Here is a 26201-nt window from a genome sequence, read left to right as displayed (position 1 = left end):
ACTTCCCCTACAGAAGGTTACAAAGATTGGGATCACTGTTTGCAATAGAAGGGACTTGGTTTTTTTCAGTAGTGATGGATTGAGCCAAACTGAAGTAATTTCTGCCTATGTGTATGCTGACTTCTTGCCCTGGATCCTGCCATGGATTCTTGATCTTTTAACCATTCAGATTAAGGATCTGTAGAAGTATGACATAGATCCTGTCCCGTCAATATACCTGTTGTTTTTCGTGAGGATTTTTGCCCCATTAGGGAGTGAGAATAAATCGGTGGTATGTGTCTAGACCTATGAGCTCATAATGCTTCAGGATTCTCAAATCTGAATAGCTTCTCAGACATAAGAAGCCTTTGTTTTCATAAACGTTGGGAACTGCTTTGAGATCAAAAATAGACATGGTCTCTGAGAGAAATGTTCTCTGCCTTTGCTCTGTCACTGTAAACCTCAGTAAGACTGATGTTAGTGACTCTATCAAGGCAAAAACTAATGGCGTGGCTTTGAGTTCGGTGCTTTATTTTTTGCTGGAAAAATAGAGGTGGTATTTCAGCTAATTTCTTGCATACCTTGTTCTCATTACTCACAGAGAAATGATGCATTCACTCCTCAGCAGTGCACAAGATCTCTGAGGCCACTGTGCAGTAAGAACATTGCAATACCACCACCTAAGCCAGGATTTAATTTGGTCCCAGTCCCTCTTATATAATCGTTATGGTTTAAAATTTAGTCACGTTGTTGGAGTACATTTTCATGATACATGGTGGTGTGACTAAATGAGTCAGAATATGTGTGCAGTGAGTGGGTGATAGCTCGCCCAAAGATAAGCTGTGCTTAATGCAGGCTGGCTCCAACAGAGATACTGGTGTCCTCAAAGCGAGTCAAGGCTACACAAAAGTCAATTACCATAGCATGGATGTAGTGTCTTTAGCAAGCATTCCTCAGCTGCGAACTTCTAGGAATGATGCATAATCATTAGCTGTAAAGAAGTGTCATTCTGTGTTTGTGGTACCCTACAAAAAGTCGTGCAGCTTAAATAAAAATGAATGGTCGCTGTATGTTCTGTCAGGGCTGCAAACGTTGTTAGTTCTGCTTGAGGACACTGACTTTGGCAATAAAGGAATTTGTTATCACAATTCATTCAGAAAAGCAGCTGTGAGTCCAAAATAAGAGACTTTATGGTTTAGACGTCAGAAGTGATTCGGTGATATTCCTGTACTGTCATTAGTTCCAGCAGTTGGATATGGAATAAAAGATGTCCCTGTGTAGCCACCAAATCTCAGATACATACATTATTCAGCCAGAAGAAAAAATCCCTCATGGTTTAGTGTGATTTCCTGTATAAAACAAACCTTTAGCCACCTTCTAAGTCTTTTAAAAATCAACAAATACTGTTCTTCTGTTTCACAGGGCTACCTTGATAAACAACTTCTGAAATAAATTTGTTTGGATTGGATAAACTGAAAAAACTGATTTATATTTCTAACATCCCCTTTAAACTCAAAATTGTTAAAAGCTTTGTAAACAGTGAATTACTTATATTTATACTGTGTTCCTATTAGGGAAATAATTATGAATTAAGGATCTTACGTTTTACGTAAGTTAAGGTTCTCTTTGTCGCTTTGAATACCTGATCTAATCGGAGACTTTGGACCCTTCCAGGGGAAGTGATTTGTAAACTGTGATACTATGTCATCTTGCTCTTAGGAGTAATTTCTTTTTCTCCTTTGGGATAACCTTTAAGGAAATACTGGAATTAGCCTGAAAGAATCATTGATTTCCACTGCGAGAAGAAAAGTGACTGATTTTGGTATTGTACACCTAAAATACATTTAGAGAAAAATCTGTGGACAAATAGGAAGCCTAAAACATGTGTAGTACAGGCCCAATTTAAAGAATATGACATAAAACGTGACCAATTTTATAGCAAGACTGTAACATTGGTGGGGGGAGAATGGACTTAGAACTGTAAAATGCTGATGAAAGAAAGGAAATAAGGAATCAAGTATCTCCACAGAAGTTGTAATTAGGAAACTGCTGAATCTGAATAGGCAAACTTTTTTTTTTAATCTGGAAAACAACATTTCCAAACTGTAAATTTGAACCATCATATGCAACTGAGAAAACACAGAAAGTGTACTTTGAAACATACACTGCAGATTTCAAGAAAAGATATTCTAAAGTAATGAAATTAGAAAATGTAATTGTATGGTAGGCAAACAGGAATTTACAGTATTGCAAAATCTGGCTATGAAATGAAGAGTCAGCAAGTTCTGTTCTCTTTTTCTGGGTTGCAGTGGATAAAAAAGTACTTGTAGAGAATGAATTTGCAATGTGCAGCTTTGACAAGCAGATAAAAACTGGCTGAAATGAAGAGATATTTCTGTATGGAATTGTCATAAAAATTTCGCATGCATTCTTCAGTTTTTCTTGACACGTGAGAGTGAGATAAAACTTATGTTGAAGTTTGATATCAGGGCACTGAAGGCAATGTTTGAGAACATTCTAAAAATCACAACAATAAATTACCTGGATTTGCAAATATTTTTTATATAACAGTATTCTGGGGTTGATTTTTTGGTGTATGCCATGTCCAAAACCCGAGACTGTATTGCACACAGGACCTTTGGTAATGGTAAAAACAGGTCACAATTTATTTCAGTAAGTAAGAACACTCCATTGTCCCACAGGACTGTTGGCAGCATAAAGGAATATCTGAGTAGAAATGGATCTTTATTTCCTCTTTGATCTAGGCAGATTGCACGGTACACAAATTGAACAGTGCTGGACAGAACACTACATGTATCTCTTTCAAAACTGTAATTTGAAACTACATTTGCAGACAGATGATTTGTAATCTTTTTTCCCTTGCATGGTAAGTGTGACATAGAGTAGAGGAGGTCACTGTAATTCATAGGACTTGATGATAAAGGAAGCAGCATGGAATTGTGGAAAAGATTCTCCTGCTATTCCAGAGCAAGTGGATGCTTTTCTATCTAAGAAAGCTGAGGTGTTATTGTCACCTGGTAGACCTGGTCATTTAAATAGAACAATTAAAGAATAGTGAAGTGCTGAATGTGGCAAATAATATTTAAGTTAAAACAACCCTGATGGATTTTTAGTAAGTGTTGTTTCTCTAAAAAGCATAGAAATGTAAATAAATAATTTTGTCTTGGTTTGCTTTTCTCTCTTCAGTAACATAAAAGGTCATGAGTGATGCCGATGATAACGCCCAAAATTGTTCTAATTTATGGTGAAATAGAAGTGTCGCTTTTTCCAGTAAGAAACATGTAATGGACCTCAGCTTGAGTACTGTGAAAGCCTAATAATACATTTTGTATTTCGTAACTGAAGTTGTAAGGAAACAATCTATTTCCTGAGAAGAGAACAAAGCATGCACTTAGACTCAATTACATTATTTATGTTAGGCTAAAGAAAACTTTTCTGCTTATGGGCAGTGTATGGGAGATAAGGGAGCCATTGCCTGCATGACTTTGCACCCTATCTGTATCAAAAAGAGCAAAACCAAAAATGCTTATGAGAAACAGTGCAACCTTAGAATATGATTGTGAAAAATAGATATTCTTGGGGCAAGAGATTAGGTTAACGGATGGTGAAAAATAGATGCTCTGTTTGAAAAGTACACTATACAAAGCTGAATATTAATGCTTGATTGTAAAATGCTTAGAAGAATAAAATCATGGGAGTAGTTCTGTAAAGGCCTAAAATCATGGGAGAAGGAATAGTCACTTGGAATCATTGTATTTCCTTTTCTGCCTTATCCTTACAGTGGGATGTTTCTGCTTATTGGGAACCTCTATACATAACCAGTTTATGATATGGCAGATAGTAATACAATCAATAGCATTTATTTACTGTATATAAACTGTTGAATACAAATTACTCTCTAACGAATAGAGTAGAATCAAGAGGTATTTCAGCATGTCTGAGGTGAAGTTTTACTGAGTGGAAATAAAACGGGTTACGACCCCCTCGTTAATTAGCACTTACTGATTTAGCATGTCCCCACAGCTAAGAGGGAAGTAGGTACTGTTGTGCATTTCTTTATGCACTGCAGAATGCTCTCAGATGTGATATGAAGGAAGTGCAGGTCCAGTTCTGTTTAGGCTGAACTGAATTTCTTGTGCAGCTGCCAAGTTCAGTGAGACAATCCAGCAAGGAGTAACCTTACAAAAAAAAAAACCCCCGTGAATATTTTTTTGGCTGAAGTCAGCCACCCTGGCTGGCTCACCATCCATTTGCATGAGTGTTAGTGAGGGCACAAGGGAAGGGGCACAGTTGTGTAGGTGGGGATGAAGGGATGAATATGACAGCTCCAATTTAGATCGATTTAAACTGATGTAAACCAGCATGAGATTGCAATTAGGTGAAATGGGCTAAGTGTTTTTATCTGTCCCTACAGGAAAAGTAGCCCATCAAAAAGCCCAAACAACAACAAATCTATTTTCTGCTGGTTTAATGAGCTGAATCAGCTCTCCGAGGGATCGGTTAAGTGCTAAAGCTGGCACAAGAGCCGGAGCAAGCAAATGCAACTGAAAATGAGGAAAGGAGAGGAGAGCAAGACTTAGCATTTCAGTGCCAGTGAGGTGTTAGATTGGCTTAGTCTAACTTTAGCGTGTAAGACTTTGGTACCAGCATCAACTTAAGTCAACATAAGTGCAGGCTGCGGTCAAAGGGCTTGAGGACACATTCTCTTGATTGATAATCTGAGTGTGGATAATTTGCAAATTATCCACAAAATTAATTATTTTATTCCAGAAAATAGTGGAATTTATGAATTTAAAGTGAAGAAGAAATGAACACAGAATAATGAAAATGGGTCTAGGAAAAAAATAAAGTTAGACTGCAGCAGAGGCAAGTATGCCTGGTGAAAGAGAAAAATAGAAACCATAGATCATTATCGGTTTTTGATAGCTATTTATCACCAGAAAACCTAAATACACTCTTAAGTCTTTAATAAAGATGGTTAATTTTGAGAAGTGCTTAACACAACGAAGAGGATTCAGTCATGGGCCCAGGGCAAGAACATGTTAAAGAATGTTGCGTAATCTGGACAAATTTGTTATCACTGACTCAAAACATTACCTGAAATACTTACAGGACAGCTGACAAATTTTTGGAGTTGCTACTGATTTCTTTGATAGGTATGTGTTAGGGCTTTGAAAACATGCCCCACTTTTCTTACGGAGAATGTGGAAATTAGACCAGCGTGTATAACTTCAGGACACAACTTTGGTGTATGGAAAGACGCCAGAACACACTGGTAGACAATCAGTTTGTAAGTGCCTAGAACATAATACGTGCTTAGAGGCAGCCACTGTGGATTTGTTAAAAGCAAATCTCTTCCTCTGAGTGGCTGCTGTTGTGGATAAGAGAAAAGACACAGATGCAATACATCTTTATTTTGGTAAAGCCTTTTATATATTCCTGTACGTGTTAGTCCTTTTCTACCTGTGTAAGCACACCAACCTCTTGTCTAAGGTACTGTTGAACATACTTAGAAATTTTTAAGAATGGTAAGAAACATTGAGGTGAAGAGGGTTGCAGACACTGTGACAATCAAGATTAGCTTTTTCAACAGTGCTCAATGTATTAGAGAAAATATTAGGGCCAAAATGAGCAACAGGAAATTCACACGGTCGTACTAAGAACTGAGAAAAATTTGCAAGAGCAGAATGCAATGTAACAAAAAAAAATGGGGCAGGGGGTTAGTTGATCTAAGCAAAGTGAGCATAATTTTGACAAACAAAACCCCCCAACGCTCTTGCAAAAAAGGGAAATGTAGTTCTAGGATGCATTAATCCCAGCATTGTGTATAAAATGGGAGAATTCCATTCCAGTCAACGTTGTTGGGACCTCAGTAGGAATAGACTGTCCAGTTTTGGGCATGACCATTCAAAAAAGATTTGTTGTACTGGAAAACATCCAGTAGAGAGAAACAAGAATAAGAGGGAAAAATGACATATGAAGAAAGGTTGGAAAAACACTTTATTCATAGCAATGAATCTGTTTATATAATGTGCTTCTCTTGTGATTGTAAATGGGAACAAATGGTTGAGTTGTCTCTTATAAGGTAATATTTCTCTTACTCAGTTTTGTAAATCTGATTGTCTAGCAGACAAGCTTTTACTCCAGTAATAATGGTTATCTGCTAGCCAGCCCATCTGTTTCTATTTCTCCCTGTAGACTAGTACAATTTGGCAAATACCCAAGCATTCAAACACAGGTGTTCTTGGATGTCTGTCCTAGCCAAAAAGCACAAAATCTGTAAATTAAAGTTGTATAGCTTGAGACTGACTTAACCTAGCTAGACAACTGCTGGGGGAATATGGCACTAAATTACCAAGCTGGGCACCATCTGGACAGTCAACAAACCTTCGAACCTTTTTGTAGAAGAACATTAGTAATTCTGTTACATTCTCTTCTCTGCCTGTTTCTTGGCATGTTTTTGACAGGTGAAGGGTGAGGTGCAGAGGAGCCCTTCTAGCCAATCTGGCTATAAGCTGGATTTTAAATCTGAAACCTGCCTGAGAGTTAAGTTGGGCAGATAAGCAGTGGTTTTCTCCAAGTGTCTGGAAAGCCTTCCTTATAAGGGAGCAAATGCAGCAAACAGTTTGAGATGCATCTCCTTGTGGAGCAAGTTGCTATGCAGATGGACGGAGGGGTTAGAACACAGCTCCTGTTTTTCTAACACATCCCACCTTTTAAAAAGTTTGGGGTTCGTATGCAGAAAGGGGAAATTCCCATATTGTCAGCTTTGGGGAAGAAAGTGTCTGCCAAGACAATAAGCTTTGGGGGAGCTCTGTACCCTTGGGAATCTTCCTGAATTTTGTGCAAGAAACTACATACAGGAAGAACATATATACTGAAGTTGCTATTGATCTTGTTAATTATGTTTCTATTCTTGTTAATGTTTCTGTATCCTCTATGAATGAAAAACAAAAAGGCTTCTAGGCAATTCCTGCATCTCCCGTACCATAAAGCTTTCCTTTATTATATTTTAGTCAAGTTGCACCTGTTTTGCTAGGCTCAGGTGAGGACAAAATCATTCTCAGTGTTGATCTGCATGGAATCTGGAGTACTGGTGTACTGTGTCCAGTTCTGGGCTCCCCAGTACAGGAGAACTACGGAGCTACTGGAGAGAGTCTGGCAAAAGGGCTACTAAGATGGTCAAGGGACTAGAGAATCTCTCATATGAAGAAAGGCTGAGAGAGCTGGGATCTGGAGGGTGCAAAGAAGATGAGGCCCAGTGACAGGACAAGGGGCAGCTGGGTGCAAACTGAAACACAGGGGGTTCTGTCTGAACATAAGGAAGCACTTTTTTATAATTATTTTTTTTATTTTTCCTGTGAGGGTGATGGAACACTGGAACAGGCTGCCCAGAGAGGTTGTGGAGTCTCCATCCTTGGAGATATTCAAAAGCCATCTGGACACGGTCCTGGGCAACCTGCTGTAGGTGCTCCTGCTTGGCAGGGGGTTGGACCAGATGGTCTCTGGAGGTCCCTTGCAACCTCAACCATTCTGTGATTCTTGAATCACCAGCAGAAGAGAGGCCTGTGAGCAGGTTTTTCAGTGATGCTTCAAGGAAGGAAAAATACTATAAACTGCTTTTGTCTATACTTACTATGCATCATGTAGTTCTGTGAACAGCAGAGTTACGTGTATTGAAAGGCAAAGCCTTCCTAAGTATGACTCTTTTAGAATGAATTTATTATTATAAATTGTCTGCCAAAAACATTTCTCATGCAGAATTTCTTTTTAATTTTACTGCAGATAGTTTAGATATTTATTTAGTATTGTCTTGAATTAATTTGTACTGCTTGATTTTGCAATGCAGAGATGAAAGAACACTTGACATGTTAACTGAAAGCTGGCAGAAGGCTCATCTATCCACCTTTTCTCTTCCTCTTATGCTGCCTTTTTATACATCTGGTTTCTGTGTCCAGTTATTGTATTTTATTGATAGTGCTAACTAGCTGCATATCAGTAACAAATGTAACAAAATTCCTTCACCTTTCAATTCTTCCTGCTTGTGTTTCTCACTATTCTTTGCTCTTTATCCTTTTGTTGAAGTGTGGCAATTTAGTGAGTTGTGGTTCCAGTTCCTATCTGACATTCCTGGCTGGTGCCTTCGGATATGGCACCAAGTTTCCTATCATTTTGGTTTCAGCTTCATATGGTAGACCCCTTTCTCTAACAGACTGTTCTGAACTCTTGCAATCCTTGGAGGCAATAGTTCACTGAGGAATTGCTGCAGCACAGAGATTTATGCCTTGGTTACCATGTGCAACATTTAACTGTCATTGCAAAAGCAGTTTGAGACCCTGAAAGTACTTTCCTTATCAGTTGAAGACAGCCCTGAAGGCCCCTCCTTCCTTAGTTTCTCAGCCCCAGATTAAAGAACCTCCTTCTCTTTGAGCTATGGTAACTTTTTCTCTGTGTGTGGCAGACTTATGGATATACGTCTGTCTGGACCTGTTCCTCAGCTTTCCGATCACACATTTGTCCATCTGCAATAATAGCACTCTAGGACAAGAGAGTATGTGCACCTCCACAATTTTCATCAATCAGTTCCCATGGTATCTTTGCATCTGCACGATGCATTCTTTCATGCAATCTGTGCATGCCATCTTGAATGTTGTTGCTGCTTTTGCTTCCAGCCATTCTTCTTTTGCTTTCCAGTCTCCAGGGGCTCAGAAGGGCTGATTGCTCAGATCTGTCTGTTTCCAGGGCTATGGATAGACTTGTCAGTGCTCCTGCTGGTCTCTGGAGTGGTGAATTCTCTTCTCTGCCTATTACAAGAAGTCCTCCAGCTGTTCTGTTCAGCTCTGGCATCTGGACAAGAGTCTATAGCTTTGATTGTGGTGAATAACTGAAAGTGCAACTCCACAGCAACTGAGCGCTTATCTGGACCTGCTGCTGACATAGTTTATTCCATTCTGTACAGTCAGTCTCTGGTCAGGTCATGCCACAACTCCTATGAACTCCTTCTGGGACTGTCCATCAGCACTCAGTGCTTTGCTTCATTGTTCCAGTTAAGCCATTTTGCTATTTATTTTCTGTGAATATGCAGAGCAATCTAGAATTTACTCTTTGGGATGGTCTTGATTGTAATGTTGAAGTCTTTGAATGCATTCCTGTTATTTAGGAATAAATAGGATATATATTGCTGAATAAAAATATTTTCCCTTTACAACTGTCGGGGTTTAATCCCAGTCGGCAACTAAGCACCACAGAGCTGCTTGCTCACCCTTCCCCTCCCCCCCAGTGGGATGGGGGAGAGAATTGGAAGAGCAAAAGTAAGAAAACTCATGGGTTGAGATAAGAACAGTTTAATACTTGAAATATTATAATGATAATATTAATGAATTGTAATGGAAAGTAAAACAATGAGAGAGAAAAAAAACCAAACACAAAAAAAAGGGAAAGGAAAGAAAAAAAATTGATGCAACTGTTCCACCACCTGCCGACCGATGCCCAGTCAGTCCCTGAGCAGTGATCGCTGCCCCCTGGCCAACTCCCCCTGGTTTGTATACTGAGCATGACATGACATGGTATGGAATGTGCCTTTGGCTAGTTGGGGTCAGCTGTCCTGGCTGTGCCCCCTCCCAGCTTCTTGTGCACCTCCTTGCTGGCAGAGCATGGGAAGCTGAAAAGTCCTTGACTTAGTATAAACACTGCTTAGCAACAACTAAAACATCAGTGTGTTATTGTGTTATTCTCATGCTAAATCCAAAACACAGCACTGTACCAGCTACTAGGAAGAAAATTAACTCTATCCCAGCCGAAACCAGGACGACAACATAAATCAAGTGACTGGTACTATGAAGGCAGGACCAGAGTTCCGAGATGTTTATTACATTCTAAAGGCCACTTTAAAGCCTCTACTTACTTCTAATCAATGAGCCATTACAAGCTTTTATCTTTTGTTTTCAGCACTCCTTTAGTGCAGAGTTCTTATTACAAAGGCAGCCCAGCCAGCTGTAATGTGTTGTCACTGCATTTAATGGTGGTGACTTACGTATATCAAGCCAAGGAAGAGCTGCTCTGTGTTTTAACACACCCGCTGCTGACCTTGGGTACAATCTGACTTTCCCTCAAAGCTTAATAGCAAATTAAAACAATCGCTGCAGGGTGTAAGCTTGGAAATCTCTTTTTTTCAGGTCTTCACAGGTATAGCTGGAGGCTCTGTTACGATTTTGGAGACATCCCAGTCAAGTCGTGTCCAGCAAATACCCACAAAATGTCACCCTTGCTGACTCCAGGTTGTTACACCCTTGAGAAGTGGGGACAGACTCTGACCCACCTTTTTTACCATGTAGAATACTCACAAGTGGTAGAATGAAAGTTAGCATAAACAAAAAGTAGGCTGTGGAGGCAATACTGTGTTGTTTGTTTGTTTTCTGAACACAGCTTTTTTGGTTTTCACTGATTGATGGGCAGCTGAATTGATTTAAAAACTGCTGCTGCCTACAGCAGTAAGTCTTATTCTGCCCTTATTTAATTGATTAATTCAATAGAAAAAGTATACCCCCATTTACTTGCACAAGCAGTACTGCTGTTGCAACTGCATCAGTTACCTCAAGGAGCTGACTGTGAAAACTTTCATATTTTCAAACACATCAGTTCCCTGAACCTCACTGCAGTGTCTTAAGTGTTAGTGCTTATGCAAGGGAAGTGAGTGGGGGGGTGGGCTTGAAATTTCTGCAAGGGCAGGTCAGCAGTTTGGGTTTAGACTGGATTAAACTGATACAGAATCACAGACTTAATCCTTGGATATAGTAAATTAAGCTTAAACATATACCAAAATCTGTGGGGACAGGGCATCATCAGTAAATTAAATTTGTCACTACATTCCGTCCCACTCTCACCTGTGGGAAGGAAGACAATAGTAAACACTGCCAGCTTTTCCTCTCCTTCTTCCATGCAGAGTAAATAAGGCATCCTGGCCACAAAGAAGCACATCCAGGAATGGGAAAATGCTTCTGCATGCATCCAGAAGAATTTCTTGAAGCAAATACTACTGCAGGTTCTGTAGTTGCTACTGCAAAGACAGTGAGGCTGGTTGCAGGTCCTGGGCTTCTGAATATACATAATGGTCTGTATATGGTAATGGCAGCCTTTCCAAATCTAGATGTGTTCAGACAGCACTGCAAAACCTTACATTGCTCCCTGGACAAGACATAAATGTTTCTGTGACTAGGGCAGATAGCTAAAGCAGCTTTAGGTTATTTTCAGATATGCTTCTTGTTGAGGGGCATGCTGAGTAAAAGGACAAAAAGGCTTTCCTCTCTAGGTCACAACTGCTTCTGATGCGTTCAAGTCATCTGAAGTGCCTTCCGCTTCTGTAAGAACAGGAGAAATATTAGAGCCTTTACCACAGAGGTTTGTTTCTTTTCTATTTACCGTTAGTAATTAATGTTATTGGGAGGTGTGTCAGAACAGTCAGTAATCTGCACAGTGCCAATTGGTGCAGCATTTGGGAGATGATTACCGACTCTGACTCACAGTATTGGTCATCGTACTTGGTCCAAGTATGGCAGTGGTATGACAAATTGATGTAGTGATGTATTGCATAAAGGCAGGAGGATTATGGGTGTAAATAACCCTTATGTCTGTTGATCTTTACGTTGTGTTATAGAATAGTTGATCAGAAATGCATCATTTCCTTGCCAAAAAGTAAATACCCACCCAGTGTAATGTAGGTTACTCAAGTAAACAGAAGGGTTGCTGAAATTCATGCAAAAGGGACTGTGTTTCACTGTGATATGTGGCACGCTCAGAATCCTGTAAGAGGCTGAGGCAGCTCTGTTACTTTTTTACCTGTTTTCTACAAAATCTGGTCACTTGAGAGACTGGCCATCCAGTGCTTAGTTTTTCATAAAACAGTGCATGGTGTCCCTGAAGACAGCATAAAGAACTTTGAGTGGGAAAAGGTGTTACTATTTTTTGTTGTTGTATTTTTTGTTGTTGTTCGGTTGGTTGGGTTTTTTGTTTGTTTGTTTTATTACAAAGGATAATGGAGCTTGTGCAACATACTGTATGTTGGTTTTGGAACCTAAACTAGAGAAATCTTACGGCCTTTTTCATTGTGATATTAGTTAATCGTGCCATGTAATAAGGCTATCACAAATAGAGCTGTAGGATCCTTGCAGATAAAAGCATGTGAAAGACTATTTTATTGCTGTAATTTAGTTTGCAGGAGTTGGATCACAGCCACTTCCTACAGACTCATTTGGATGCTTTAGCGTGAAATCCACTCAGGTGGAAAGCTCTTATACCTACAGATCTTTGAGCAATTTGGTGAATTAATGAAAGGGTTAGCGGAAGGAGAACAGGATATCAGAGCTGCCCTCAAATCTGCTGTTAATTACTTGCACATTTCTGTGTCCATCATCTGCCTTCCAGTTAATTCTGGCAGGGTCCTGCTGAGCCTGAGGCAGTGTCCTGGAAGGCTGTCTGGTTACTAGTGCCTGGCAACTCCTTTCTGTTTGTCTTCAGAGATAAAAGAGACTTTAAATGGACAAACTGGGAACATATTATCTTAACAGATTTTTGTAAAAATAAATATTGTCTGCATTGTGGATGTTTCTGAATAAAACACAGGTGTAGAAACTGCATGTATTAACATGTATAGGTAGGGACATATATATGTTACAGTAAGGATGTTTGGCAGGGGGAGCTGTTTTCTTGCTTTGGTTGTTTTTCCCCACCTCCCGTCCCTGGGCATGCATTTCCGTTTCTAAATCTAAAAATTAAGTGAGTTCTGTCAGCAAATGTGTTGTTCAACTCAATGCTTCTGGCTGTAACTCCTTGTAGAAAGGAAAGAGGAATTAGTTTTATTGTAATCTATGGCAGCAAACAAAAGGAATGTGTTTTTATTCTGTGTCCTTTGGCAATGTTTTTAGCTAAAACCTAAAAACTTCAGAGGGATGCTTTGAATATTTTCTTAAAGGTGCTTTCTGAAATTAGTGTGTTTACATTGTATGGAGGTGTAAATGTGCTAGGGAAGTATCATTTTTCTTGAAGGAATTGCAAAAACTCAATGTCTGAAGTAGTAGGAAAAGCACAATAAGAGAGAATGCATCAGTGTTGGTAGTTGTACTTACCACGGTGCCATCAGGTGGACACAGTATATTCTTTACAGTTAATGTAGGTGCCTTGTCCACAGTAAAGTAGCAGTGCTTTTGTTGGCCTTATACTAGAAGACACAAATTAGTTGATATCTGTGGGACAAGAAAGGGAGTTCTAAGATCTAATACAAAACCTAACTGCTCTGCTAAGTGCCTTGCAATTAACAACACAATACCTTCCAGTTGAAAACCAGGTCCTTCTTTCAGGTACCGGAGAGTTTGGATTAAGTTCAGTATAAATAGATTGTGTGAATTTCTGTGGACAAGATGGTGAATTCTGTCAGCAAGAAATGATGGGTTTACTTTGCACTGATATTGCATGTTATAAAGAGACTAAACCTTTGTCCTGAGAAAAGGAATGTCAGTAAGCAGCTGGTAAGAGCTGTGTCTGTGCCCTCTCTGCCCTCTAAGCCTCCATCATTGAAATAAGATTGTTGCTTCGCAGCAAATGGCATCTGGGACACAGCATTGCAACCTGTCATGTGCCTTACAAGGGTATTTCTTGTGTTGGAATAATATTGCTTTCTCCGTAGATATCGTTTCAAAATCTCTTACTTAATTTGATGGGCATCATAAGAAGCTTTAGTATTTCTACTAAAATAGTGCTGAGTACCAGATCAATGTGAGTTACAGCGGTGACAATGAACTGCTGCTTTATGTACCTGTAATAAGTACTTTTTATTTGTCATTTTAGTATTCAGTCTCTATTGTAGCACTGTGTTATTCCCAGTACTGGAGTAACTTTAAATTCATGCTGTTGTGGCTGTTTCTTTTGTTACCATTAACAGATGTTTGTTTATTCTTGTGATATGATTGTATTTCAGTAACAGATACTTTCCCACAACATTTTTAGACTTCTGTCATATGTTTGTTCCCAGTAGAAATTGACTCAGCTATTTTTTTTCTTTACAAACAAGAGGTTTGTTCAGAGGTTTTTATTGAAAACTAAGAGAAATTCCATACCTTGCATTTTAGGTTAATATAACAAGCTTAGTAAACTATGAAACACAGATCACTGTTCCAATCCCTTCCATGTCTTCTGAAAGACATTATGGAGAACTCCTTTAAGATGCCCAACTCGGTGTCTGTATTCATAGTCCTGTTGGAGGAGACAGAGCAAAGACAGAAAAGTCTAAGACTAGAGAAAGTAGAGAAGAAATCTTGGCAGTTAAAATAAGCAGGTATTGCCAGCTAGTGTGTTTTGAAATGTTGCCCACAATGGTCAAGCCATTCCAATGATGAATGCTTTATTTTCATGAAGACTAGAACACCCTTTCAGTATTCTAGCTTTAAAAAAAAAAAACCCTTAGATGGATATTTGATTTGAAAGGTTTGCTTTCCTTTAAGTGCTTTTAAGCTGTTTTTTTCTGTTGTATTTAGGGGCATCTTTGTAGTTGCTGTTTACAACAGAGAAATCAGTTGCTGGAGTGGGAAATTACTATTGCATCTTGAATTACAAAGTATTTATGAAATGTCAGGGTGAGCTGTAGTAAGCAGCTGAAATATGCTCAGATCAGTGGATATTTAATTTCCTGTATGGCACAATATATTGCTGCACGGTGTAAAGACATTAGTTTCCTAAGATCCAGACAAAACATGTTTCTGTGTTCAATTTCTGTGTTCTTTGTGACACATCATAATCATGACCAAAGAAGTGCTGAGAAAAGAGATGCCTGTAGATTATTTTCTCCTAGTTTTTGAAATTCATTACCCACGTTAATCTGAAATAGCTCAGTTGCTTGTGGGGCTGACTGAGGGGTTGCTGAAGCTAAAGCTGGAAAGATGAAGGGGTTGGTGAGGCATTACTTCCTGTATTACCGGTTTGTTTATGTTCTGCTGTTTAAAACATGTTAATCTCTATTTGTAATTGTTAGTATACCTAGTGAGCAGGCAGGATTTTTTTGTTAAAATTAAAATAATTCACAAAATAATAAAGGTAGCTTTTTAATATATGTAAGTAGTACATGTGACCTAATGAGAGACCAGAATACTCTGTGTTAGTACATAAGACATGGCAAAATGACCACTTTCTGCCCTAAGCAGTTTATGATTTAGGTGTAAGACAAAATTTTCACATATAATAAAAATTACATTTTATAGTACATGACATTTTCCAAGTTTTCTGTGAACAGCGACTACCTACTCTTCCTTCCTATTCTTCTTACACATGTGGTATTTCATAGAGGACTGGCAGGTCGTACATTCATGCTAAATATATTGACCTCTGACTAATCTTTGAGCACTAGGATACATGTGTTTCCTCTCCAACCTTTTTGTGCTGTTACTTGACAGAATTTTGGATTCTAGATACATGTCCGCTAGAATGAGATATCATTAGAATCAGTAAAATCAGAAAATCAGTAGAATTAATCTCTCTAATATATGAATTGCTTCTAGACAGGTAATATTTTACTTACGAGGCCATTTCTGTCTATAGTTTGTTTGAGAGCTCAAAATTTGAGATCCATTGGTGAGTTTGAATTGGATACCCATTTTACTTGAAATGTTTCTATTCCTAGTTTGAGTGAGCATCCCAGTGAGAATAAATGTGCTAAGATAGTTTTAAAATTTGCATCCTGCTTAATTGGATGTTTTCTTTACAGATGGCTGTTTTCTCTTGGCTTTTGGGCTATGCTTTTGAACTCATTCACTGGAATATTTGGAGACAGCAAATAAAGGGTGGGATTAACAGTTGTTAAGTTAATTCAATTAACAGTTAGAAGTAACATTGTAGAAACATTTGTGCAGTCTTTGCCCAGGTTGTGCGTGAGACTGTGAGACAGTTTTTATAATTTACTGGTATTCAGCTTCTAAACCTTTAGAAACATCGATGTGTTTCATGGCCTTTGACTCTTCCTTTCCCAGCTCCCTTACCAAAACTATAACATAATACTGTTAGCACGATAAGCAAGCTTTAGAGAATGAAACTAGGTTTATGAATGTTTGACTTGCATCTTTCAGGAAAAACACTTGTTTATTACCTTTAAAATATACTGGTTTGATGAATAAGCTGAGCCAAGAATGAAACAAAGCTATGTGAAATGGAATGAAGTGGAAATGGTCTGGCTGCGGGTGTTAGCCAGTGCTAGAATTGTAAGACTAAATCTGCTATGTTAGTGAGGCACAGATAGGAAAAGGGCTTTTTAAATTCAGAAGTAAGGTCTCCCAAGGATAGTGTTGTCTATAGCATCATAGTTGCATATTGTTTGACTTTTAAATTCTGTGAGCTGTTAAACATCAACAACTTCTTGTGTAGTGCAGAACAACCAATAATCTGCACTGAGATGTGATTCCTGGATTATACTTACAGTGTTAGTACCTTGGTCCAGGCCTACTTCTTCTGTGCGTGTACCTATACGGTGCTTAAACGTTATATACAGGCAGTGTGAAACACCAAGTTACGTGTGAGTGTTAGTAGCAGTTATGCTGGATACTGCATCAAAGCCCTCTTTTTTTCAAAAAGATGGGAATTTGGTGGGCTCAGACTTGTGCACTAAAAACAATAATTAGAGCTGCAAGACAAATTTGTGTCTGATTACTGTGTGAATGGAATTGGTTATTTAAAATTGGTTATTGGCTGTTTTTTTCTGCTTGTTTACAGGTTGCATGGCCGATACCATGAAATGGCACCAAACGTTGTGCCCATGGACTATACAAAGGACCCAGATGTTAAACTACCTATGCAGCTTATAATAAACATGCCTGAGCTAAAGGTATCACTTCTGACTGCTTACAAACTGTATCTTCTTAAGTTATGTAGCTCATCTGCCAGAGGTTTTGCCAAGTGAGTTTGATATCCCGAAGCAATGTGGCATGCTGAGGTCTTCCCCTTCCTGTTACTGTTCAAGGGCAAAACCAGCCCCAGAAACTGGAAAATATCTAGGTGGATGTCTTTCTTGCAGAGGTAGTTGGGATAGATGTTAAAGGAAATGAGTAGGAAATAAATTTAGCAATCTTTCCACTTTGTATATATCAATCCCTTAGAAGCCAGTGGGATCTCTGTGTGAAGAGCTGCTTAGAAATCAGAAGTTCTTGTCTCAGTGTGTTGATAGGAAATTTGCCAGAGGTGTGCAGAACATTGCTGATCAAAAGTAAAGATTTTCCCCCTTTTTTCCTCAGCTGCAAGAGCACAATAAATATTATTTTCTTAATTATCAGGAGTCTTCATTTTTCACAGAGTCATTACATGATAGGAAGTGGAGAAACAGTCCCTGTAACTACCAATGAGAGAAGCAGTAGGCATAAAGCAATCAGTGCAAAAAAATTGAGACAGTATTACTGTGCTTCTATTATTTTATCAGTTCAACAATTGAATAAGACTTTAACTGGACAAATATGGATTTTTAGCATTTATTTTTTAAACAGTTAATTGAATTCTGTTGTCTTGGGTCTCATGGTCTATTTTTCTTTTTCACATATGCAAATTAGTTGACATCTTTAAATTACTATCATGTAGAAACAACTATATGTTCACTGTGATAGTTGCATGAAGTATTATTAAGCTTTTTAAGAGCAATGCCATAAAAAACTTGTAATTGATAGCCTTCCACTTCATTTTAATGATTGAGAAATTCTTCTTTAATGTTGTAAGATATCAAATATTTGGAAAAAAAAAGTACAAGCATAAGCAGCGCTTTAGAAATTCAGTTGGGGAGGAGGTTAAGTCAACATAAAGTGGAAGACATTTGAATTAGATATCAAGTTGAAGTTCACAGAACTCCTTGTTCCTTTACTACCACACTTACTGCATGTTTGATTCTGGGACAATATCATTTATTGAACAAGAAGCACATTTCACTCTAAAGAATGTTTGTAAAAAGTGTTTGACCAGCATTTCATATAAATGGAAACGTTAGAGATTAAACGCATATGACGGTTTAATTTAATAGAAGACCTTTGAAAAATTTTCATCCTTCAGTTATGGCTGTGATTTACCAGATAGCTACATACAGCTTAGAAATTTGGGTTTCTGAAGAAACTGAGAAATAATTTAGGGTTCTTTTTCACACTAAGCATGGGATTCTTCAGCAAAATCCTAGTATATGTTTATAGTCTTTCTAATGAGGAGTTGGCCCTGTAATAAAGTAGATGAAGATGTAGCTAGCTTTAATTCCAAAATTCCACATAAAAAAATAAAGAAATTATAAATTTTAAAATTTTATAAATTAAAAAAATACAAGGAAAACTTTAGACATCATTAATTCTATCATAAAAGCCATAAATGCCACTGTCATCAACATAGCACATCTACATTGAGTTACTAAACATATTAATAGTTAAGGATTTTGGTAGGGCTGTTTTGCTAATGACCTTCCTTAACAATATTGTGTGATATAGGAATAAAATTAGTATATACCTCGCTATTGTTTAAATAGTTACAGAATTGAAACCTGTGATATGCTGTGAGTTGTTCCTAGAACTTAAAAATAGTTCTTTCATCAGCTGGTTGAAAGCTATTCAGCCTTTTAACTCCTGAAGCTAAATAACCCAACCCTAATTAGAATCCAGCTCCAGGTTAGTTTCATATCAGCTGTGTGCATGTTCCAAGTATGTGTCCTTCACTGCCACTGGTATAAGTGTAATTCCCTCCTCTGCAGCTTGCAAAGATGACCTTCCTAGCTCACCTCAAATAAAATGAATTTTTAATAAATCATGCTGGTACTGTAGTTTAAAAAAAATTCTTCTCATCTTTGCCCATTATGTTACATGGGGTGAAGTAGGAACAGGATACGAAAGTAGTGTAATTCAAGGTTTGTTTATATATGAACTTCTAGTATAAGCAGCATTCAAAGAAACATTCTTTTTCAACAATATTATGTGTTTAAATGTATTGAAATGTCTATGAAAGAGCCTAAATTATGTGCCTGTATACTTAATGATGAAAAAAGTGCATCTAGAGAAGTATTAATGGAACTTTAAAATAGGGGGTATAAAGATCTTGCTGAGAAGTTCTTTTCAGTTCATTCAATTGCATAAAATATTATATCTTAACCATTCAGATATCTTATAAATATTTCACGTAAGTTTTATATAACATAAATGTTTGTATCTTATTATACAAATAAGGAAATTAGGCAACAGGCAAAATTAACAAAACTTTGTAAAAATGCCCTGTATTTTAGTTACCTCAAATTGAGAGGTATCTCCAATTTGGAGATAGCAACAAAGATTTCAAACTTAATTATCTAAAATCAGATTTAAGACTTAATTAGGCATCAAAACCAGTAGCCTGCGAGAATTTGCTAGCACAAGCAGACCTAATTAGGCCCTTAGGCTGTATTCTGAAGTATAGTGTTAAATTACTCAGTGGAGCTAAAAGTTGAGAATTGGCACACTTGCTCTAAGTCGTCTTTGTCCTACCTGCGAGATCATGGGATCAGATGAATAATACCAACAGGTGAATAGAGAACAATTATGCACTACTTTTCACAAGGACAAGGAAGTATTGCATGAAATTACAGACAGACAGCTGACATAACATGTGAATATATCGAGGAACTAATTGCCACAAGACATTTTGGCAAAGACAGCATTACTCTTCAAAAACTATTTAAGTGCTTTTATAGAGCAAAATTCTACAGATTGCTATGAAGTTTTATGATCTGGATGTAATATCTAACTCAAAAGTCCCTGAAATGCTCATTGCACTAATCTCAGAATATACTATGGGAAGGATCACTGCGTATATCTCCCTCTTTTTTTAAATTCTTGCCTTATCTGCTACTGGTTCCAGTTAGAGTTAGACTGATGGGCTGGATGGACTCATAATTATGACAGTTCCCATATTATACTCCCCCCCAGCTTAGAAGCAATCCCTAGATCCGTTGGGTTTATTCTTAATGCCCCAGTGAGATTTGTCTGAGATGATTTAATTAAAGGACCTGCTCTTAGCAGTTACCTGGAACCAGTCATTTGAAGCTTAGCAGCTGGTACAAAAGGAAGAAGATTCTTCATCTTGAAATAGGAATATTTGCCTGACTTACTGAAATGCTATCATGTTGGATGGACAGCCATATATAAAAATTCAAATTAGTGTTGTATGCAATATAATACAACAAAAATTACTAATTATCTTACCTATGTGACTATAAAATAAACTAAGCAGGTTTTTTAGTAGCTGGCAGGATGAAATAGTATGGACTTCACAAAGTTTAAACACATTGGGAGCATCTTGAAGTATTCTGATTGTTTTCAGCCATCTGCTATTTTTGCTTATGCATAAATATTGAATTATCTTTGTGATAAAATGTATCATCCTTAAGGGCTTTTGATTCATTCATCCATTACTGCAAATAGCTTTATATCTCTCTAACATGTCTGCAACTCATTCATCACTGTAGCATCTTAGGTGCTTGTACTAGCACTTCTGGTATGGACAATCGGTATTCCTTAAGTTTTATGTTATTATTTCTAGGATCTTGATAGTGCCATACAAAATTCTCTGGCTCAGTTATGTGACTCTGAAGAGTTTAACTGCCAGATGGCTGATAGTTGCTTTGTGAAGAATCAAGGATAAGTTCAGAGAAGAAGGCGAGAAATGATAATCGTACACATTCTTTTTGGCTTCAGTGATACAGGATTGAACACTTAAGGAACAGCTCATTCTATGAAAACCTTAGAGATGGGAGACTACTGTATTTACAAGACAGCCTGGTACTTAAGCTGAGATATAAACCAGAAATTTTATACTGGGCTATGATTAGATTTTGAGATACAGGAGCACATCTCGCTACCTTAGCAAACTTAGGTGGTAATGATAATAGACTTCCTAATAGACTTCCGTAAGTAAAATGGATCATAATCCATCTTCTTGCACCACATCAAGTCTGTGAGGCTTTCTGACCCTGCTTTAGAAGATGTCTCCAGGGTAATGGAACTTGATTTTATGAAAATAGGAGGACAAAATTCAGTGTCAAATTCTATAATAATTCTTTCCCAAGTCTTATAAGGCTGTGGAAGAACCTTAGAAATATTGCTGTCAGACCACTCATTTTACTTCAGGAATTCTAGCAGTTCATAGAGAAAGTGCTTTCAATAGCTAGTGAGCTTTTCTCCAGTAAAATATCAGGTAGAAGAGACTATATCTTCCTCCATAACTCTTTCAAAACATTAACACTAGAAGATATTAAAATGCCTCCTAGGATTCGGTTATAAACCGGGGTCAATCTTGGTCATGGAGCGTTTTGCAATTTCCTGTGCAGATGGTGGGGAGGGGGAGAGAGTCTTTCCCCTAGAGTTCATTTTCCAAGCAGTCTAGGCAGTAATTCCAGCTCATACACTAAGAAAAAAAATATCTTTAACCTTTGCAACTTGACCAGACTGCTAAATAAATCGTTATGGTGTTTTCTTTCTTCAGTAAATTTTCATCAAGCTGAAGACAAAGCCAACATTTAAATCTTAAAAAAGAAATAAATGAACTAAATGTCTATTGAATTTTAATAAAATTAGTGATAATTTCAATGCACCTGGCTTTTTTCATATACACATTACATTTCTAGTTACTGGCAATGTTGAGCTCAATACCACTGCAGATTCTGACAAATGGGTAGAATCAATAATGCACTTTTCTAAATTAGATTCTGCTACTATAAAGAAAGATCTTTACCTCACGCATTAATGTTTTGAGCCAGTGTTTAAAAAAAAAAAAAAAATGCTGATGGTCACTCACTTTAATTGGTAATGAATTATTCACTAACTCATGATTCTTAAAAGTTGAAAGTCAGGACAAGAAATAAATAAATAATAAAATAATAAAGAAGGGGCAGATACTTTAAGTTTATTAGGTCTACCATTACACTGAAGTTAACAGATCTAGTTCACTCCATCTGTTTCATTGCAGTCTCTGTTCTCTAATTTTGACAATCTTGGTTACACAGGCAGCAGTCTAATACATTAACTTTAGGGCATACAGGCACCTGTGAGATTGCAGCAATAAATATTGGAAAATTGTAGCAATGATATGGGCTGCTCAGAATGAGACCACATAGAAAGCGAAAATGATTTTATTTCAGAACAAAACTGATTTTGCTCACATAATCCCTGTCACTTCCACAGAGCTAGATGTGGGAATGTAACCTGATGACAGAGATGACGTATGATCTGTAGAAGTGGGTGGGTGGCCATCTTTGTGACACATACGTCCCTAATTATCAGAATCTTCAAATTGGTGTATGGCCTGTCTCTGGTTATTGTAGTGTAAAGCAATCCTTCTGTCCGGAGTTGGTCATAAAAGGACTTCCTGGAGGGGAACCATTTTTGTTTCATTCGCTTTACAGTCTGTTGCTTTCTTTTTTTGGCTCACGCAGTAACTTCATTGATCCTCGCAGGCCTTGTCATTAGCTGCAGTGGTGAGTAAGGTAGTTCATAAATCCACACACTACTGAAACAGAATGACCAGCAGGCACAGCAATCAGTCAGGAGAAAGGAAGGACGCTCAGGGAACAGTGAATCGATCACACATTTCAGAACCAATGTTAGCACCCTATTTTTGGTAAGTTTAAACATGAATGCATGCGAGTTGCTTCAAAATAAAATGAAAACACTTCCTACAATTTTAAGAGGATGGAATTCTAGAAGTCATTTCAATGAGTCTTCAGTTTCAAAGCTTTCCATGTAATGGGCAATGACACCTGAGAGAGCAGGTTGATAGTCTTCCCATGTCCCCACTCCTGCTCTGGCCAATCTTCATCTGCAGCTCATCCCAACTTCCTTGTCTCCGCATCCTGTTAGTTGTTTCTAGTTATGATGGGATGTTTTACCCCTTTCAGACCACTTTTCTTGCTTCTCTGAAGCCCCTTTTTGACTGTGAGTCTCAATCAACTGTATGCCCTCCAAGTGTAGTAAATGAGGGCAGTTTTCTCTCCATTGAACTCCAAATCTGTACCTGCTTGATGGTCTTTACCAGTATTCACTGCAGTTTCCTGCTATAGTTAGTGAATCAGGTTTTGTTAAAATGCCTTATATGCCCATGATATACTATTATGTTCTGTAATATTTAAGCAAGTCCATATGCAACCAGAATATTTGGTTGTTGTGACCATAGCGCAGCCTTCAGTAAAGAGGTAGGCTCATTGCTGAACTGTCTAATATTTCTGCTTTCTGACAGAATGACGTGATCTTTTTTTTTTAAATGTAAACATATAAATTTAGCTGTATCTTAGCCTTGGTTTGTGCAGGGTTTTCTTAATCAGTACCCTGTAGGCACTGCGGAGAAGTTTGATGACATGAATATAATCATCTACACATGAAAAAAAAAAATTTACTGATTTTGAGGACAAAGAAAAGGAAAAAAAACCTACAAAGAAATGTGCTTTTATCTGTTCCAGGGACAATTTGCTGTTGCACTTATTATGCTTCCCTTCCAAAGCACCAGCCTCTTCTATGGAGATCTGGTAATGAACAATTTAGGCATTTTTATATTAATGTTTGTCTGATAAGAGTTAATTTCTATTTTTTTAGGAATAACTCCTGAAATCTGAGAAAGGTTTGCTTTCAGGCTGCCCAGGGAAGTGGTTGAGTCACCATCCCTGGAGGTATTTAAAAGACGAGTAGATGAGGCACTTAGGGACATGGTTTAGTGGGTGGTGGTGTTGGGTTGACGGTTGGACTCGATGATCTTAGAGGTCTTTTCCAACCTTAGTGATTCTGTGATTCTATGATTCTGATCAGTTCTGAACAAGTCCCGATTAAAGCATCCAAAGGGATTCTGGCTTTCAGTAGTCTGCAAAGCAGACTGCTTTGTCCATTTAAATGTCTTCCCTAATGTCAGTGGGGACTTACGTCCAAATACGAAAGAGAAAATGATCATCATGTTTCTGTGAATATCAAACTGAGAAGCATTTTGTAATGACTGTCCAGCCTCTCCAGCTTAGTTATCTTGACCTATCTTACAGCTTTACTTGCAACCTCTTATTTCCAAAATGCAGTCAGCTTGTGAAAATAGTGCTTTAAAGCTGCAAAAAGGATAGGGCAAAAGAGCAATGCAGTGCTTTCCTAGAACCTGTGATGGAAACTAGAGGACAGGGGAAAATAGCAAGTGACTTGGTAAGATTTAGCTGCAATCTCAGGAATAAACCCTATAATAGTTTCTTAGAAAACTAATGGTTATGTTTTATTGTATGGTGTTCTAGGTCTGTATGTTGGAATAGATGCCACATGACGTTCAAAAATGTATAGAAACACAATTATCTGAGTAGAAAAAGTGATCGTTAAAAGGATGGATGACACATTCAGGAGGCTTGTCTCGAGCCCCTACAGCAGCATCAATCTGCAAAACAGCAGAGTTTTAGCTGTAACAATTCTTTATTGTTTCTGTCTCCCCTCTCATTTTTATTGTGAGAGGACAGAAAAAGCTTTTTAACAAGACAAGTGGAAGTTTCTAGTTTTAAAAGCATTACTTTTTTAAACAATTAGTGCTTAAGGGAAAACAATCTAGGAAGGAACAGTATCGTTTTCCCCTTTACTCCCTTCCCCTATGGCTTTTCCTTTAAATATGATGGAACCCTAATCTGTGCTCTTTAGAGTAGAGGTAATGAAATTACAGAAAGGATGTGAAAAGTATCTGTGAAGGTAAGCTAATACTTTCCATTGTGTAAACCACAGATATACTGCCTGAAGACACATAATATGAGAAAGTTAAAGGAAAGAAATCAATATGAGGAAAGATTTTATTTTTCATTTAGGTTTTAGAGATCTATTTGGCAAAGAGTTACTTAAGAAGTATGCTTAGGTCCATTTAATTCATTGTTAATTCATCTATATTTTCAAGATCTCTGACATGCCAAATAGATAATTCATCTTATGCAACTGCAATATACTTACTCAGAGAGTATAAGTATATATACTCTCTCTCTCTATATATATACTTATATATACAAGTATATATACTCTATATATACTCTATATATACTCTATATAGAGTATATAAGTATCTCTCAGTCAGAGGGATCATGCCTAGCATTTCTAATGCAGAAAGTCCTGGGTTTGATATTCACTGCTGATAGGGATATTTGCATCTGTGTACTCCCTGTTTGTTACCCAATGCTGCCTCTAAGATGTCAGTTGACAACTGTTACCATGACACTTAATTCTGATGAGGTTTGTTCTGAAGAAAGCAATATAGTATTTTAGAAATAAAAAAGATAATTCTTCTAACGTGTTTTCTTGTCTATTCTGATATTTAGCATTCTCTAATATTAAACGTTTAACAGATACACCAATTTTTTTAATGTGCTTTTTAGGAAGAAAGTGGGCCTTTTTCACGTATTTCAGCCTAACTGAATCTTACTTTGGCTTATTAATAAACTGACAATTTGAAACAATAGAATCAATTGTTTTCCACTGAGTGTCAGTATGTATATTCATATCACAAACAGGCATATTTCCAAGCACTCAGCTCAGTTACTTTAGCCTTAGCAGTACCCGCAGATGCAAATCTGCTATACCTCCTATACACATCATGCACATGATGTGAATGATCATTGCATATCCTTTGACAATGACTTTCTCTCAGCTATCTGGCTAATTTGGGGGGCGGGGGGGGGGTGTTCATTCTGAGACTCCTGAGAGATGTGACCCTGCTGCTTTTTCGAGCCTGTTGTCTTGTTATTTTCAGGAATCCCTCTTTTCTACTCAATTTCTTTTTTTATTTTTATTTGGCCTGGTTTTATCTTCATCTGAACAGTGAGCTCAGCCTTACATATTCAGCTCAGAGCACAGTGAGCTCGTTAATCTCCTACCCTTTGAAATCTGTAGGCATGCTCCCTATTGTGGAATTACTTCAGTCATCGAACCCTGCAGGAGAATTTGAATTTAGTATTGACTACCTTAATGGGCTGTTATTTGAGCCTATGGCTCTGTGGTCCCTACTTCACCTATCCATTAAAACAGCCTTATTCCTGGCCATTATCTCAGCCAGAAAGACTGGAGACATCTTGGCATTTAGTAGTGCTAAAATCTCTGGTCATGGTTACTTTTTGAATTTTGAATCTTGATTGTCTCAGAGAATTACGCTTCCAATGTCTCTTTCTCAGATCTCACCCATCCTCAGAAGACTGA

At 37.7% G+C, this 26201-nt stretch overlaps 1 protein-coding gene across 1 annotated transcript in view; it reads left to right on the top strand.

The window, feature by feature from the left end:
• The window catches only part of CIB2 (calcium and integrin binding family member 2), a 47535-nt gene that overhangs the window by 12806 nt on the left and 8528 nt on the right, over positions 1-26201 (top strand). The window contains 1 exon segment of the mRNA XM_076348725.1: positions 16747-16858. Coding sequence (XP_076204840.1) covers positions 16747-16858 — 112 coding nt within the window.

The sequence above is a fragment of the Aptenodytes patagonicus genome, chromosome 10 (assembly GCF_965638725.1).
Source record: "Aptenodytes patagonicus chromosome 10, bAptPat1.pri.cur, whole genome shotgun sequence".
NCBI classification, from domain to species: domain Eukaryota; kingdom Metazoa; phylum Chordata; class Aves; order Sphenisciformes; family Spheniscidae; genus Aptenodytes; species Aptenodytes patagonicus.
The sequence above is the reverse complement of the archived record's forward strand: the minus strand, read 5'-3'. Positions and strand labels throughout refer to the sequence as shown.